The sequence below is a fragment of the Dermochelys coriacea genome, chromosome 4 (assembly GCF_009764565.3).
Source record: "Dermochelys coriacea isolate rDerCor1 chromosome 4, rDerCor1.pri.v4, whole genome shotgun sequence".
NCBI classification, from domain to species: Eukaryota; Metazoa; Chordata; order Testudines; family Dermochelyidae; genus Dermochelys; species Dermochelys coriacea.
Genome location: NC_050071.1, coordinates 15426783 through 15444890, shown reverse-complemented (window position 1 = coordinate 15444890; position 18108 = coordinate 15426783). Strand labels below are relative to the sequence as shown.

General features: G+C 41.3%; 1 protein-coding gene across 1 annotated transcript in view; it reads right to left on the bottom strand.

The window, feature by feature from the left end:
• Positions 1–495: 495 nt before the first annotated feature.
• Positions 496–18108, bottom strand: part of ANXA3 (annexin A3) — a 36395-nt gene continuing 18782 nt past the window's right edge. The window contains exons 6-13 of the mRNA XM_038400439.2: positions 17267–17357; positions 11133–11212; positions 9116–9172; positions 7815–7908; positions 6617–6712; positions 5200–5258; positions 4835–4957; positions 496–712 (exon numbers count right to left, since the gene is read on the bottom strand). Of these exons, the coding sequence (XP_038256367.1) occupies positions 653–712; positions 4835–4957; positions 5200–5258; positions 6617–6712; positions 7815–7908; positions 9116–9172; positions 11133–11212; positions 17267–17357 (660 nt within the window). The 3' untranslated portion in view covers positions 496–652. The remainder of the gene's footprint in view (positions 713–4834; positions 4958–5199; positions 5259–6616; positions 6713–7814; positions 7909–9115; positions 9173–11132; positions 11213–17266; positions 17358–18108) is intronic.

Sequence of the window (18108 nt, the reverse complement as noted above, 5' to 3'; positions counted from 1 at the left end):
TTCACACTAAAGAGATTGCAGTACTTGTTTGAGGTGAATGGAAAAATACCATTTCTTTTGTTTATCGTTTTTACAGTGCATATATTTGTAATCAAAAATATAAAGTGAGTACTATCCACTTTCTATTCTGTGTGGTAACTGAAATCAGTATATTGACTCCTAGGAGAATTCGGTGCCAAAAAATTAAAAATTCTGCACACAATATTTTCAGTTAATTGCATGCATTAAATGCAATTGACAGCCCTAAAAATATATAAAATAAATGATTATCTTTGGAATAACTTTATTGACCTTCCATTGGTTTGTATTCTGCCACCACCCCGAGGTAATATCACTTTTTCTGATGCTGTACAGCTGTAGAAAGATGGCAACTATTTCCAGACAGACTTTTAGCTTACAGGGGAGCACTGTGTATAGCTGGAAGATCTGGCTTCTGATAGTCTAAGCACAGTTTATCCAGATGCCAGCAGGTGGTTAGATAACAGCTGGAAGAAATGCACTAAAAACAAACATCTGTTTATTAGGATACTTGATGAGAAAGCAGTCAGCATGTTGCAATTTTACAATTGCTTAAACATTTAAAAAGCTTCACAAGCAGCATTACTGTAGGTAGCAGAAAAGCAATAGCCCTGTGGTCCTTAGGAATTTACTTTCAGTCATCCCCTCCACAGATCCTCAGTAGTGTGGTCTCGTAGTCCCCAGAGGTATCAGACTGTGCAGAGGAAAAAAATAAAGTGACATTAGTGACTATCACCTTACACACTTTCATTTGCCACTTCTAAAATGATTTCTCCACACTTCCCCCCCTTTTTGGGCCAACGCAACATCATGTTAAGAGCAAATAAGATACTTGATCCTACTACTGAAATGAACAACTTCTTCCATTTTTTTTTTTTGGACTGGGAGAAGATTTAATCCATCATGATTGCAGTAAAATACTGAAACAATGTAAAAAAAAAAATCATGATTTTACAAAATTAAAGACATACATCAGACTTGCTGCTAGTTTTACTTTCTCCATTTTATAAACTTTAAATTGAAGAGGCAGTTCAGTACCAGTTTTCGTTTCCTACTTAGCATTTCAGATTTATACAGAGGCTTTCTACTAGTAAAATTGACACTTAATGCACATCTGTGGTGAAGAGAGACAAGTCCAGGGCCTCAGTAACTTCCGTAATAGCCTGTGCTACATTTACAACCAACACCACCTTCTGATATAGTGAACTTCCATAGGTCCAGAAAGCGGAGATGCTTTACCAGGCTGTATTCCTCCATCAGGGGTTTGTAATTTGAATTTGTGCTTTTAAATCTCTTAAATACAGATTTCAGGTTACTATTTGAAACTTTTGGCTCATGTGTATAAAAAAAGAGGACAGTAACTTTATCATGTTTTGAAAGTCAACTGTGCATTATTAACAAACAATTTTGTTTTGAAGTGACAGACCTTATGCTAAAGTCTTCATTAGCCCCCCCTACACTACAAACACCCTTGCACATGCTTAACTCTGAGCACGAACAGTCCCACCGCAGTCAATGGGACTATGTGACTGAAGTGTTTGCAGGATTAGGGCCTTAAGTTTCAGTACTGTTGCCTGCCTCTAGCAGCTTTATAAAAGTCATAAGAGCCTTCCAGCAGTAGTATTAAAAAACCCACTCCCCAGCACTACAATTTATAGTGCAGCTCATCATAAATGTTAATCTACATTTGCAATAGCACAAATTTTTTAAGTTACTTTTACAAAGCCTCAACCTGGTTTAAATCCATGGGCAGGTTTTTAGTTCTAAATCAACTCATTTAAATTAATGACTTAATTGGTCCACCCAGTACTAAACCAGTACTCAAAGACAGGCAGAAAGTAGCTGAGTGAAAATTGTTTAACCATAAGCATAAAAAGAAAAGGAGTACTTGTGGCACCTTAGAGACTATCTGTATCTGTACGAGTTTTTTCATGAAGTTGACAGATTTCCACTCTATACGGCTAAATTCAGTGCCTTGCATAATGACAGGTTTCAGAGTAGCAGCCGTGTTAGTCTGTATTCGCAAAAAGAAAAGAAAAGGAGTACTTGTGGCACCTTAGAGACCAACTGTCTCCAAGGTGCCACAAGTACTCCTTTTCTTTTCTTTTCGCGAATACAGACTAACATGGCTGCTACTCTGAAACCTGTCAAACATAAAATCCAACACCTTCAAGCCCCGGCGCCTAAAGTTAAGTACCACAAATCTACATTTAGTCTCTTAAATGTGTGATCTCACTTTCCAGTATCACAGGGAGCTACAGGGGTTCAGTAATTCTGAAAAGTCAGGCAATTTTCACTTTTGAACCTAAATGCAGATTTAGAAGCCTGTCTGTAGACAGCATGTCAGAAAATGTTGACCACAGGAAGTTGTACAAGTTGAACTAATTGCTGTAAAAGACAGTGTATTTCATTTTAAGCCAGGTTTACTTTGATTTAGTTCAAACAGATGCTTAAATCTTTTTAAGCCACTCAAGGGAGGGAAAAAAAAAAAGTGTCCAGAAATGGGTTTGTATGAATTCAACTACATATGTTAGAACAACACCTTTAGTTAAGCCAGTCCAACTTTCTCATGAAGAGAAGAATCTAAGACTATGGAGGAGTATTCTTCAGCAGAGTGCTGGTATTAAAGAATACATAATTTTTTTCAAAATGTTGGATATTTTATATATATATATATACACATATATACATACACACACACATATACATATACATATATACACACACACACACACACACACACACAAACAGAGAGAGAGAGAGAGAGAGAGAGAGAGAGAGAGAACAGTAGCATAATTATATTACAATGACAGATTCTTTGAAGGCTGGATTAATATTTAAATGGTATGAAAGATATGTTGTTCCCCTACAAGCTTAACTACTCCTGGCATTAGAAATTTTATTCCATACATTTCTATTTGTTATGAATTAAGTTATAAACAAGTTGATAGTTTAAAGGGCTCTGGCCCATTCAGTAAGTTTATCACTGATCAGTACCAGCTGATTGGTCAAAAATGGAATCCCATGTAGGTTTTCACAACTCGTGCTTTGCCTGAACTAAGAAAAGCGGACAGGTTTAGCACATGCTTTAGCTAAAAACTAAAGCTAAAATGCTACCATTTTTCCCAGTGCATATGTAGGATAACAGACTACAACTTCCATCAGATGAATCAAACAACAAGGCATTACCCTGAATCTACACTAGGAAAAGAAAGATCAAGCTTAGCTAGCTCTTTTCCTAATCAAGAAAAAGCCTCAGGCATCCACTGATTTTGTATGGAACTCTAGGTTTTATCCTAAAGAAGAATTAATAAAACTCTAGATTACCACATGATTATGGTGCAGTTAGCTGTGATGCTCAGCACTGTGCAATTCAGAGCTACATTATGGAATAGGGCTTGTCACATCAGTTCCGCCTCTAGCAACAGAACACTGTGCATCAATTTATGAAAGAGGCTGACAGAAAAGAATCACTCAGGACTGTTTAATCAGAAGTGTACTTTTAAAAAATGAATAATCTCCCAACCCCAGAAATATTTGAGCAGATGAGAGAATGTTGGCAGTTACTTGCTGGACTTAAAGCATTGAGCCAAGAGGATATCTGGTACATGCTCAGAAGGACATTTGGGGGAGAGAGGGGGGGAAAACCACTCCAGCTTCCATTAAAGCAGAAAAAAGTTGAACAAGTCATTGGAAAGAGAAGGAAATTGTAGTCAGTGTTATAGGAACAGAACTTTAAGAACTAAACCATTGTGTTCAATCTTATTTAAAATGAATTAACTATCTCTAAACAAAGTCACTAAGCCATTGGCATCACCTTGGACTGTCACACCTATCCTGTTTCAAATAGGTACTAATGGTCCCTGATCTGCCTCTGAGACTATGAAAATTAGCTACCATATCACAAAACTAGTATTAGAGTGTAATGCTTCCCTGGCGCAGGTCAGCTGTGGGAAGAGTCACTGCAAGAGGCAGTATAACATCAGGAAACAGGGTCCTAAGTCTGCCTTTTAGCAATTTTCAATTCAGCTTTAAAACAGATGACTAAATGATTCTCTTAATGTCAACACCTTCTTACTAAAGCTAGGCATTTCCAAATGTTCTGGTTATCAGACAGTATGGTGCTGTTCTGCCCTTATAATAGATTGAGCACCTGGGGCACTCTGGCATCCTGCAGAGCTTCACTGGTTACTTCATCTTCTCCATTTATACCTGTTCACCGAGTCCTCACGTGGAGCCTGTGAGCTAAGCTAATGGTTCACAAGTCTCTAAACATGCATTGCTCACCGTCTGACAGATCCTAGCTTGCCCACTGCGGGCTTGAGGTGACCAAAATGGAGTCTCTTATTTTTCCACGCAAAATCCCCCACTTCCTTTCCACCCCATTCCCTTGGGAATCACACCATCATCTTCCTCCTAAGCACCTTGGGCTCCACCTCCCCATATAACTGGATTGAGTCTTGCCTCTTCTTTCTAAACAATGCACCAAATGTCTGGCACAATAGCTCACATTCTTGTCTATTTCCTAGTCATCTCCTGCCTCCAGCCACCTGCTCTCTGACCTACTCAATTGCCATTTTACTCCATTTTGTCCAGAACACAAGTGCTAAAGCCAAACTGCTCTCCTCTTCAAACTCCTCTACTAATACCTCCTAGCTTACTCCCACTTAACACATTTGGCACTGTCCAAATATAAAGCTTTTATACATACCTAAAAGAGAAAAAAATATAAATAAAAATTCTATTACAGGAGCGGCACATTTGTTAGGCAACTTCGTTCCAATATGCAAAAATAGTTCATTAAAATAATTCTTACCTTTATAGCAGAGTACAAGGAGCAGCCATAATGCTTCTTATATTCAGCTCGAATATCCAGCAGGTCAATTTCTGATCTGGAAACCATGATTCTATTAAGAGTGGACTCATCAGTCCCAGCACCCTGATAAAACAGGGAAGAGCCATCTGGTACAGTACACCATACAAAAGCATTATCCAAGTTAGGCTAAAATCAGCATCTCCATTTAGAAATGGCATTCTCCGTCCCACTTAATCTAACTCCAGGAATTACCTGTGGTAAGGGACCAGTGCTGTGTTTATTATTTACAGACATCACTCTTAGAAACTTGACATTCTCTTAAAGATATAAAAGTTCAAGAATGGATATGTAAGCTGAAAACCTACCTTCAAAGATTGGTACAGCCTTTCAGCAAAGAATGCAGGAGTGTTATTCACACATTGAACTATTAAAAGAAAAAGTTAAGAGTTAGTTTAAATGGCCTGCTCTACAACGATACCACCATACAGCTTGCTTTGGCTTACAAGACCCCACTATGAATGGACAGGACATGCATGGCCAGATTTTCAAAGCTAGGAAAATGCAATTGTATGTGCCAGCCTTGTGCCTGTAAATGCCTGACATGCATGCACAAGTCAGGTATAAGAACAGGTTTCAGAGTAGCAGCCGTGTTAGTCTGTATTCGCAAAAAGAAAAGGAGTACTTGTGGCACCTTAGAGACTAAAAAATTTATTTGAGCATAAGCTTTCGTGAGCTACAGCTCACTTCATCGGATGCATTTGGTGGAAAATACAGAGGGGAGATTGATGTACACACACAGAGAACATGAAACAATGGGTTTATCATACACACTGTAAGGAGAGTGATCACGTAAGATGAGCCATCACCAGCAGCGGGGGGGGGGGGGGGGGAAAGGAGGAAAACCTTTCATGGTGACAAGCAAGGTGGGCTATTTCCAGCAGTTAACAAGAATATCTGAGGAACAGTATGTGTATATCAATCTCCCCTCTGTATTTTCCACCAAATGCATCCGATGAAGTGAGCTGTAGCTCACGAAAGCTTATGCTCTAATAAATTTGTTAGTCTCTAAGGTGCCACAAGTACTCCTTTTCTTTTTAAGTCAGGTATATACACACAGGCAGCTGGCCAATTCTGCATGGACTTTATAGTTCTCTTCCAGGCTGGTAAGCTACATGCATTTTACACACACTCCCATGAGAGATGTACCCACTTATATGAAGGCTGAGTCTGGCTATAGATTTTTAGTTAAAGCATTTCTATTGTTAAGAACAAGACTTTAGAGAAACCTCAGGCCTGCCCTGAAAATAAAATACCATAGTGCTATAGAAATGGTTCAGCAGTATGGGTGGCTGAAGTCTGGTGATGTGTAAAATTTGTCATTAGCGTCATTACTAAAAAATATCCCCAAGTATGGTTGAGGGTTTTTTGGCACTTGCAGAGTCAGTATAAATGATGAGTGTGCCTGGTGTATAGGACTTAGCACAAAGCAGTCCTGGACCAGGATTAGGGCTGCTAGAGGCTATCACTGTACTAATTATAAACACCAACATAATTGAACATATGCTACAGAACTAACAAGCTCTCTCTTCTTTTTGTAAGCCCAAGTCAGTGTTACAATGCTTAATGCAGTGATACTGCTTATCACTAAAAGCAAGAACTAAAGTCACTGTAAATCAAAGTATTCAGACTAATATTTTACCTATCCTCCTCTTTTTTTTTTTTTGGTTTAAAAACGGCAAAGCTTGTTTTCAGCCATGTCTTCCTCCTTCCCAAGAAACTTACCAATGGCTAAGAGTAAATCCTCAAAATGCCCTGACATTTCACCCTGTATACTTTCTTCAATGGTCTTCTTGCTGATGTTCCTGTATTCATCAAATGCTAAAAAGATAACCAAACATATGTAGTAAGTATATCAAACTATCACAAGGAAATGACTCAATGTTCTCATGTGTCAGGCTCCATTTGGGGTCTGATCCAAACCTTAGTGAAGTTAACTGGAGTCTTTCCACTACTTTAAATATTGTTTGGAACATGCCTTTGATAAACACATACCCTATGATGAGAGCAACATTAGCCATCATTCTAACCTAATCAAGGTGTATATATGTAGAAATTTTAAGGAACAAAACCTTCAAGTGCCATCTTTTTAACATTCACCACTTTCTCTCTCAAGGCAGTTTGCTTCTGTTCTTTAATGCAGCATGTCAGACTCTGCTTCAGTTAGCCCATTTACCTAATGATCTTGCTTTAATAATCATAAAATTAAGAATGACTCTCAAATATATTGAGTGGGGTGGAGACAAATTTTATCCACTGAAGGCTTTCACAATCCCAGGTTTCTTTATGAAAAAAAAAAAAAAAAAAAGGGTGCCTCATGCAGCATATTCCATCAGCCATGAGGCAAAGATGCAATTAGTGAGTCACAAAATAGCAAACACAAACACAATTACTTCCTTATCAGAGGCTTGCTTGGTCCCCAAGTCTGCATGACATTTGTACATGCCAACAATTACATTTAAAGCATGCTATGCAATCCACACAGTCCCTGGAGACAGGGATAAGTAAAAGACGACCTGCTGCCTGGGTTTAAGATCAAACTTTCATCTTTTCTACTGCAAAAGTGGGAATGAAAATACCTTAGAATAAAACTACACAGGAAGAGCCCACTTCAAATCTACATACACATTAATATGTGGCACACAACAGGGACAATACACATCTTAGACCTATTGTTTCAGTTTGCAGCCTTCCATATGTGAACAGATACAGTACTGCCTATCTTCACAACCATAAAAGCTAGAAACTCGGGGGTTTTTATTCTGCAAGCTTTAGCAAAAGCTGATGGATCCACGGAAGTGATGGTGGGACAGTAACAGTGAGTGGTACCTCAATCCAAATTACACATAAAGATGCTTGGCTATAGAAAACAATCATTATTTACTAAGATATATCACAAAATGGTCCAAAATCGATTTCATACTTAATTTCAGTTGAGGTATGCTCCTAAGGCACAGAATTTCAGTGAACTTATCTTCATCTGTACCCCATTTCTTCTCACCAGCACTATAGAGAACCTATTGCAAGGAAAGAAAGAATGTCACTGTGGCCACTAGACTAGACTTCTCAAAAGAAGATTGTTGAGCCATGCCACTGCAAACTAGTCTCTGCATGTTCCACAAGTTTTCGGAGGACAGGATTCTGAACCTGGCCGATGCAAAGGACTTCATTGCAGTGCTGTGGTGTTGCTGTCATGGGCTGCTGAAACTCAAACCTGGAAAGTTGAACTAGTTCTCTCCCTCTCTCCCCCCCGCACCCATACAAAGCAGAACTTGTCTGTCTACTGACCTACACTGGAACATCTTATACTGTTCGAAGACAGACATTAAGGGATTCATATTCATCAACTTGAGAAAGATTTTTCTATGAATGACAGAAATGAAATATTTGCTTTATGAAAGATGCAATTTATCACAAAGTGAATGTTAGAGTTAATTCCAGTGCATCAAATACAAATCAGGACTTTGTAAACATGTCTTATTCAGGAATGAGGGTTCTTTGGAGCTTCCCCTCATCCATTCCACTCAAGGGCATCAGTGGCTAGGGTGTCTTCTTCAGACAGACTTCACTATAATCCTCCCACTGGCCAAACTGGGGATGGTGTTTTATGGATACCATGAGCACCACTCACACAGCAGGCACAGGCCAGTTTTGAGCGAGTTATGAGCTGCACTTGCAGTGTGTGTTGGCCCAGCATTGCTGGGCCCAAATGCTGCACCTCACATGGTGGCAGCAAGGAGAGGGGCAATCCGAAGTTTTACACTGTTAATGGGAAGTCTGAATCAAATGAAACTTTCCCCATAGGCCATTTAAAAAGAAAACTCAAAAGAAACCCATGTTCATGTTAGCTCTCACCACAGATAAAATGGCAATACTTACACTTCAAAGGTTACTATAGCGGTTTAACAATGCATTGTTGGAAATTGGCAAACTGGGTACTCTAGACCGCATTATATATATAGAAAACTAATGCCAGTTATAGGAAGGAGATAGGGAAGGAAGGAAAAAAACCAAAAAACAAAAGCTACACTACACATGTCCTAATCTGATGGTCTCCCTGCCCACTCCATTTCAACTTTGGGGTGTTCAAAATGCTGAATTTCTTGGGTATGAGCCATCCCTGTAAGATGCTGATTAGCAGCTAATTTTGTACTGCAAGAGAGAACACTTTATATCTACATGTCAAGCGCAGCTCAGTTCAGCCACTGTTTTGCTTTGCTGTACCTGTGCATCCTTCTTTGCAAGATGTTCATCCACTTTTACATTTTCATCTCTTCTGCCCTGCAATAAGGAAGAGTGAACTTTAAAGCCCATAAAAGTGCAGAATTTGAAAGTCTCAAATAGTCACACCTTCTCCCAGTCACCCACCCAAGAATAATTATTGTGGATTGTGAAAACGTAGCTCTTGCCAGTATCCTCCCAGGCCAGGATGAAAGTAAATTAGAGGATTTACTGGTACGCCAGAGTCCTGAGCAGGGGGTGTGGCCTCAATTGGAAGAGGTGTGGCCTCAAACAGTAGTGGCAGGGCCTTAAATCCCTGGGCCCTTTAAATCTTGATTTAAAGGGCCAGGGCTCCAGCTGTGGTAGTGGTGGCTGGGAGCCCGGGGCCCTTTAAATCACCCCCGGGCTACCAGCTGCAGAGACAGCTGGGAACCCTGGGGCGATTTAAAGGGCCCAGGGCTCCAGCTGCCGCTACTGCAGTGGAGCCCCGGGCCCTTTAAATCACCGAGGAGCCCTGGGGGCTCCTGGCTGCCACCGCTACCCCGAGGCTCTGGCAGAGCTTTAAAGGCCTGGGGCTCCGCTGTGGTAGCAGCTGCCGGAGCCCCGAGCCCATTAAATCCCTGCCTGAGCTCTGCTGCCCGAGCCCTGGGGTAGCTGTGGCCGGGCTCCATTGGGGATTTAAAGGGCCCCAGGGCTCCAGCCCTGGCCTTTTAAATGCCCGCTGGAGGCCCACCACTGCTACCCCAGGGCTCGGGCAGCAGGGCTCAGGTGGAGATTTAAAGGGCCGGTGAGGATAGCGGGGGCTGGAGCTCTGGGGACCTTTAAATCTCCGCCAGAGCCCCGCCACTGCCGCTACCCCAGGGCTTGGGCAGCAGGTCTCAGGTGGGGATTTAAAGGGCCCCGGGGTAGTAGCGGTGGCTGGAGCTCCGGGGCCCTTTAGATCCCCGCCAAAGCCCCGCCATCTCTACCCCGGGGCTCGGGCAGGGGCTCAGGCCGGGATTTAAAGGGCCATAGGGGCGGTAGCAGTGGCTGGAGCTCCGGGGCCCTTTAAATCCCTGCTAGAGCCCCACCGCCGCTACCCCGGGGCCTGAGCAGCAGGGCTCAGGCCAGGATTTAAAGAGCCCCGGGGGGGGGGGGGTAGCGGTGGCTGGAGCTCTGGGGCCCTTTAAATCCTCGCTGCAGCCCCGCCGCCGCTACCCCAGGGCTTTAAATTGCCCTCTCGGTAAGTCGGTCCTGGTACGGCGCACTGGCTCGTACCAGGGCATTCCAGCTTACTTTCACCTCTGTCCTAGGCCTAAAATTTGTCTGACAGTATTATTAATAGCATTGTGTGGGGAAGGTTGAATACAAGCATTTGGGGCCTCCATGTGGTCTACAGCTAAAGCCACCATTCCTGCTATTTCTCCTCTTTACTCCAGGCTTGTTCGGAATGGGGGTGAGGTAGTGACTCCCCCTAATCATGATCAACAATATTGGGATCCAATAGGAGAGCGATGAATGAGGAAAACTGCATCACTTGCTTCTGAAGGGTCAGGCTCTGTCCTATCCCATAAAACTCTGGATTTAGTGCTCCTGAATGGAGCATGCAATAGCAAAGGTCATAGCCAAGCCACAGCATGAATTGGGCACTGGCTTCACCACACAACTCCTCAATCCTGATCTGCAACACCACAATTGCTACGGTACTAAGAGTCCAAGAAGAGGATGCCAGTTATGGTTACTTGTGCTAAAACTATGGTGCTGTACCTAGTATAAAAGTAGCCAAGAATAAGAGGAGACCAAATCCATCTCAACCGACAAGTCCAGATAGGGACTCTGATCTTTAGAGGGAAATATCAGTACTCTAACCTACCATGCCACTCTCTTACCTTAAATTTAAATAAGCAAAGCTATGCACACTCTAGAAGTACTATGTCAGTTGTCAGATGATTCACTAGGACTGCCTATATTTACAATTACAAGTAAAATCTAAATATCAAATCTGTACAGTAATTATGTTGACTAAGTTGAAGGAACTTACATCTGCCAGAGTTAACAGGGCTTTTCTGAAGTCACCAGAGGTGTCAGAACTGATGTCATCGCCAAGACTCTTCTTATATACTAAAAACAAAAATAATCAAACATTTTTATTGAATTCTGTAATTTAAAAACAAAAAATCAAAGGTAAGATTAGCAAAAGCATCTTGATGTTAAGGGAAGATCACTGACCAGTAACGGATTTGTTGTAGCCTTATCCTCCTATCCTACCCAGCAACAACTCTGACATATCAATGTTATGGTAGTAAGCAAGATCCATCAGTCCACCAACATAGGTTAGCCCCACAATCCAGCCTTTTCCCCTTAATACAGTCACATGCATGGTCATATATCTAGGATCAAAGAATGCAGGCCATATCTACAGAATGGGGGACTGTATCCTGGAAAGTGGTGAGTCTGAAAAGGATTTAGGGGTCATAATGGACAAGCAACTCAACATGAGCTTCCAGTGTGATGCTGTGGCAACAAGGATACAATTCTTAGATGTATAAACAAGGAAATAGTGAGTTGGAAAGTGATTCCGCTCTCCCCCCCATAATTTACAGCACAGGCGAGACCAATACTGAAATAGCATGTCCAGTTCTGGTGTCCACAGTTGGGGGGGGGAGGAAATGTGGCAAAACTGGAGAGGGTGCAGAGAAAAAAGTCTTAAAAGTGACTTGAGGGCTGAATACAAATGCTATACACAGTGGGAGACTTAGAGAGCTCCATCTATTTAGTTTATCAACATGAAGACAGGTGATCTGAGTACAGCGTAAAAGCATTTTTATGGGAAGAAAACACCAGGCTCTTTAATCTGGTGGACAAAGGCATAACAAGAACCAATGGGTGGAAGTTACAGCCAGACAAATTCAAATTAGAAATCAGACAAGTTTCTAACAGTGAGAGGTTTAACCATTAGAACAAACTGTGACATTGCACTTTATATGATTTTATGGAAATATGCTAATGAGCGTGAATATAATGTAACTGGAATATGCTTCATGCAAAAGGTATCTTGTAAGGTATCATTACAAAGCTTATAATCTACTGAGTGTGTTCATCCTATTTGTATGTATGGATCATTCTTGTATCTGAAACTAGAAACATGAAATATAACTGAGGGCCTATTGTAATTATGCAAAGTGTGGGCCATTAATGGTGGTTTGGAATTTTGATGGCTCCTATTAACCAGGACAATTGACTGTAGATGGCTTGTTTACTTGTAAGTCTTCCTATATACCCGTGTGCTGGCAAGTGAGTAATGAAGTCTGACAATGACATGTGATTATGGCACCTGAACTGAAATCAGTCTTTAACCTGGTGCTTTTCCATTTAGAAGGAGGGGTGGGAACCAGAGGCGGACAAAGGATTCACACCTTGTGCAAAAGATATACAAAGGGGTGGAGCAGAGCAAAGGGGGCTGCAGTCATAAGAAATCCCCTAGCTACCATCTGAGCTGGAACAAGGGCTGTACCGGGGAAAGGATTTGCCCAGACTAGGAAGGCATCCAATCTGTGATAGAAACATCTGAGGGCGAGATTTTAGCTGTATTCAGTTTTCTTACTGTACTAGACTTAGACTTGCGTGATTTTATTTTATTTTGCTTGGTAATTCACTTTGTTCTGTCTGTTACTACTTGGAACCACTTAAATCCTACTTTTTACTTATTAATTAACCCAGAGTAAGTGATTAATACCTGGGAGGAAGGGGGGGGGGAGGCAAACTGCTCTGCATCTCTCTCTATCAGTGTTAGAGAGGATGAACAATTTATGAGTTTAACCTGTATAAGCTTTATACAGGGTAAAACAGATTTATTTGGGGTTTGGACCCCACTGGGAGTTGGTATTGGAGTGCTGGAGACAGGAACACTTCTTAAGCTGTTTTCAGTTAAGCCTGTAGCTTTTGGGGTATGTGGTTCAGACCTGGGTCTGTGTTTGTAGTAGGCTAGCGTGTCTGGCACAACCAGGCAGGGCACTGAAGTTCCAAGCTGGCAGGGAAAAAGGGCTCAGAGGTAGTCTCAGCACATCAGGTGGCAGTCCCAAAGGGGGTTTCTGTGACCCAACCCGTCATACAAACTACCAAGGGAAGTAGTGGATTCCCCATCTCTTGATGTCTTCAAATCAAGACTGGGAGCCTTAACTGAAGATATGCTTTAGTCAAACAGAAATGACTGGGCTCAAAACAGGGGTAACTGGGTGAAACAAAGGTCTTTGCAGGCTGCTCTGTGCTTGTTACAGCTTCAGAGCAGATGCTCAACTGCTTAGTTTTTCTCTGTAAATATAAAATTGATTGACATTCTTGCCTCCTGCTTCCTGACTGATGGGACCAGAATACTGATAGGCTGTTGCCATGTTGGCTAGGAGAAGTGGGACCTATAACTCACACCTGGAAACTATGGCAGGAGTTCTGCACATACCACAGAGAAATTAAAATTCTGAGAAGTAAAAAGAAACTGCACCATTATTATACTATTACTTGCTCATGTAACAGATAAGAAAAAGGACATGGTTGTAGCATTAATTAAAAAACAGTTTTAAAGATTTCCCCAAGCCTGAGTTTGGTACAAAACAAAACATTTATCATTTCCCCCATTTCTAGGTTTACACAGTCATTTATAAATTCAAGTGTTGCAACAACAGCAGTGTTACACCGCCGGTTACAATTAAAAGCGATAGGGCTGCCGACTCAAGAGCAGTGTTTGAGAACCAAGGGAAGATTTGACATTTTTACCCCTTTAATAATCTTCATAATTCCATAATTATTTAGGTACTTATAATCCCTCAACACTGAGCCGCAAGGGTTGCATCATCTGCAAACAGGTCCCTTAAGATGATCTCCTTCGCTTTAGCTCTGAACCTTGCAATGTTAAGCAAGCCTCCATCATCTCTGGTGCTAAGATAGGCACCTTCTTGAACATCGTGGAACATGTGTTGAGGTGGGAATGAGAAGTAAATAGTAAGATCTGTTTGCAGATGATGCAATATTTGTGGCTCAGTGTTGATGCTCTATAACATCTTATTTCCAAGTTTTCTTATTTATGCAAAATCTTTGGGCTAGCAATAAGCTTGAAAAAGACTATCATGCGGCAAAGCAGCCAGAAACTTTGGTCTTTTGCCAGACAGAGCCTGGAACAATAACAAATTGTCAACTAGAGTGAAAATCCATACTCAGGAGACATGTGTTTTATCCACTCTTCAGTATGGCTCAAACATGGACAATTTGTGCCAAAATATCAAAAGACTAAACAGTTTTCGTATCAGACGCCTGTGTAAGATTCTTTGAACAAACTGGCAAGACAGGGTGACAAATGTGGAAGTGTTAAATCGTGCTGCTATGACATTCATGGGAATGTTGATTAGTAAGAAGAGACTCAGGTGGCTTGGACATGTCAAGTGAATGCCGGATTACAGGATCCTGAGAAGCATGTTGTACTCTGATGCTTGGGAAGGGTCTAGACAGAGAGGCAGACCGCGGCGCAGATTTCAGGGTGCTTACAAAGCTGATTAGTATCATTTAGAATCTGGGAAGGGAGTACAGATTGGAGGACTCTGATTGGAGAAGTCAGCTTGTAGATGGAGCGAGAGATTGTGAGGCGGATTGGATCAAGATTTGTGATGACCAGTGTCAGAGGAAGAAAGAATCTGCTGTTTGGATTCAGAGCATTGCTAGTGTGTGGGCGTGCGCTGTGGACAGGACTGTTACTCATGCATCGGACTGAGCAGCCATCAAATAACTCATCGGCGCATGCCCCATGCTCTGTAAAGAGCAATGGTGCCATTAATATATCCTCATCACTGTAGTATGCAAGAGTCCAGACACTTGTGGATTTTATCCTTGCAACGCCTTGGGGAGGAGGGAAGTATCTCCAGCTCAGACAGGACTTGAAGCACAAGGTAAATTAAGCAACTTGTCCAAGGTCACAAAGAAAATCTGTATCTGAGGTAGGAATTGAACTCAGCTCTCATTCTAGTGGCCTATTCACGTACACCATACTTCTGTCTCCACGGGCTTTTCTGTGCAAACAGACAGAACTACCATAGTGACGTTTTCATTAAAGGGAACTTTTTTTTGCTTTTCATTTGTTTTACCTCCTGCCTTCAGTTTGCAAAGCTTCCTGTAGACGATTATATAATGCATTACAGTAGGCAACTCAAACTGCTCCTTATATGGTACTTTAACTAGCCTACCACACAAGAAACTGTAAATCTCCTAGGTCTGAATCCAAACAAGGCTGTACTACACATTAGATGCATCTGTTCCAAGCATATGCTTCCACAGCTTGTTCTTCTAAGCAATTAATCTCCTGGGAAAGGAGCAGAGTTGTTGCGAGTTACCATGAGAAACAATGCAATAAAAATCAAGTTTTCCTGTAATTATGTATACACCCATACACCCTCCCCCCCTTTCCCCCCCACACCACATGTTCTGGTACATGAACATTTAAAATGAGAGATGCAAGAAAGTTACTGCAGTGCTGTCAGGAGCCTTTCAACAATTTGTTTCTGCTTGAAATGGACAGTATTTTTAAAATAGCATGACAATGAATTGCTCAGAGAACATATATGGCAAATAAAACATTGAAAAATATTTACTTAGAAACCTCAGTCTATCCTAGAGACCATTAGGTTTCTGGATGCTATGCATGCCAAAGAAACAGCTCTTCAGTGGAATCACATAGGCTTCGCTATGAGCTAGGGAGGTGATTCCCAATTTGCATACACATACTCGCGTTAGCTCAATGAGAACTAGTGGGAGTACAAGTAGTAATGTTGCTGCAGTGGCATGGCTTACCTGCCCTAAGTACATACCTGTGAGGTTCAGGAAGGATTATACTTGGTCTTATTGCTGCTGCCCACGCTACTGCAGCTACATGGCTATTTATGCTCATGCTAGCTCTCAATGAGCTAGCACAGCTAGCTATATACAAGATGGCTATCACACCCCTAGCTCATAATGTATGCTTAGCCATAGTGCATGCTTAGCAATTGGTTCTGCACATTTTTCCAAAACACTAACAATAATGGACCTGATTCTCTGGTATCCACCGGATACAACTGGAGTGGCAGCCCCAAAGGTGCTGTTTGAAGCTCCCATATTATGGAACTGGTTCTATGCCAATTCTGGTGTAACAAATACCAGCCTTAGATGTACTCAGTTACTTTGGATGGCTATTTCCTATAGGAGCAAGTATGATACATTGGAGTATGAGGCGTGCTCTGGCCATGCCCCTCACTATTCCTATGCTGTGGGAGAGGGTAGCATAGGAGACCACGATACTAGATCTTCACTATTGGGACACTGGTGTAATCGTCACCTGGGTACAGCCAGTGGCTTGATAACACAAATGGGCCAGTAACAGCAACGTAAAGGGGCCAGAAAGCAGAGGAGAATCTCACCCAAAAAGTTTTCAGAAACCAGCACCTTCCCCCGCAGCATCTTAAACTTTATATTAGGTATGTACAGACACGTGCTGTTAGTAAATACATGTGATTCAGAAGTGCATCAGTTATTAAAATAATTCTCCCAGACTCATATGCCAAAGTTTATATGGCGGAGTCATTCCCACCTGAAAGCGGAGTTTATAATGAAAAAAAGACAAATCTTAAAGTCATTCCTATTGGTTGCTGTTTGTACTGTGGACTTTAAATTGCACGCACAACTCTAAAGGGGAAGAGCCTAATATGCAAGATATAAAGGAGCATACCACCACATTCCATAGGGAAGAAAAAAAATCCATTACTGGCCAAGCCATGCATCTGAAACTGGAATTTGGCTGCAAGGGTAAAATTTTGCCCTCAGATGCTTGCACACGGCTCCAATTTCAATAGGAGCTGCCTGCACAGTGTGTTCTTAAAAAGCAAATTTGTTCCTAAACCTGGAATTCAGTCCTGTAGGTACTGGAGTGGTACTACATGCTGAATCACCTCATGGGAGAGCATGCATCTGTTAACAGCACAGTACGCTGAATCTTTTGTAAAGACTGCAATTATTGAAAAATACTTTTTTTATCTCAAGCTCAACTTTCCAAATTCAAAATAGTCACTTTTCATAAATCATTTCAAGTAGGTTATGGAGCACTGGGTAGGATGCAATCGGGTAATGATATTAATATACATATGTTTGAGAAAGTATTACCTGTATAATATGCCTGGCATACCTCTTTCATTTGCTTACTGCTCCTGGAGGCTAGGATTTCTATCAGTGCCTTTTCATTAGTTCCACTACCCTTAAACAAAACAAACAAACAAAAAAAAAAAAACCACCACATACAGTTGACAAGGGAAAAAAAATACAGTTTTTAATAGAGGTTGTTCGGGTATTTACAATTCGTGCTTCAGTTCACGTGAAACTAAACATCACACATTGTAATACCCAAAATACTGTAATTTCAAATATCACACAATTCACATTAGCAAGGAAATAAAGTTTGTGAAAAGATTCAACTTCTGAAATGAAAAGCTATTTGATCCTATTACGAGATTATTAAACCTAATGAGCTGTTTCTCAAATCTGCAACTAAGGGAACGAGCCAGTGATAACAGACAACAGGTTCTGCTAGAATCTATACGCCTTTCTGAGAATGCGGGTCACTCCTCTATTTGAACACATTTGATGTTCTAATCAGAGGACTCGAGCACAGAGCAGACCTGCCACATTAAGTGTTTTAATGACTTGAAATAGAAATAGGCAGCAGAACACCAAACTCATATCCCCACTTACAACAAAGACAGAAATTGAAAACAGTTTCCAGTAATGAATAGCTAATAAATGGTGGCATGGTTTCCCCTGTCTTCTTATAACTGAAGCACTACAAAAATGTTATAGCCCGCCAATATGATACCTTAAAAATGGACTAATTTTTCCATCACTCTGATATTTTGCATAACAAACTAAGGAGTAGAGACAATTTCAATTTTGTTTTAAAAAAATTCCATTTTGACCAAAACAAAAATTTCAGTGAAAATTTAGTTTTGGTT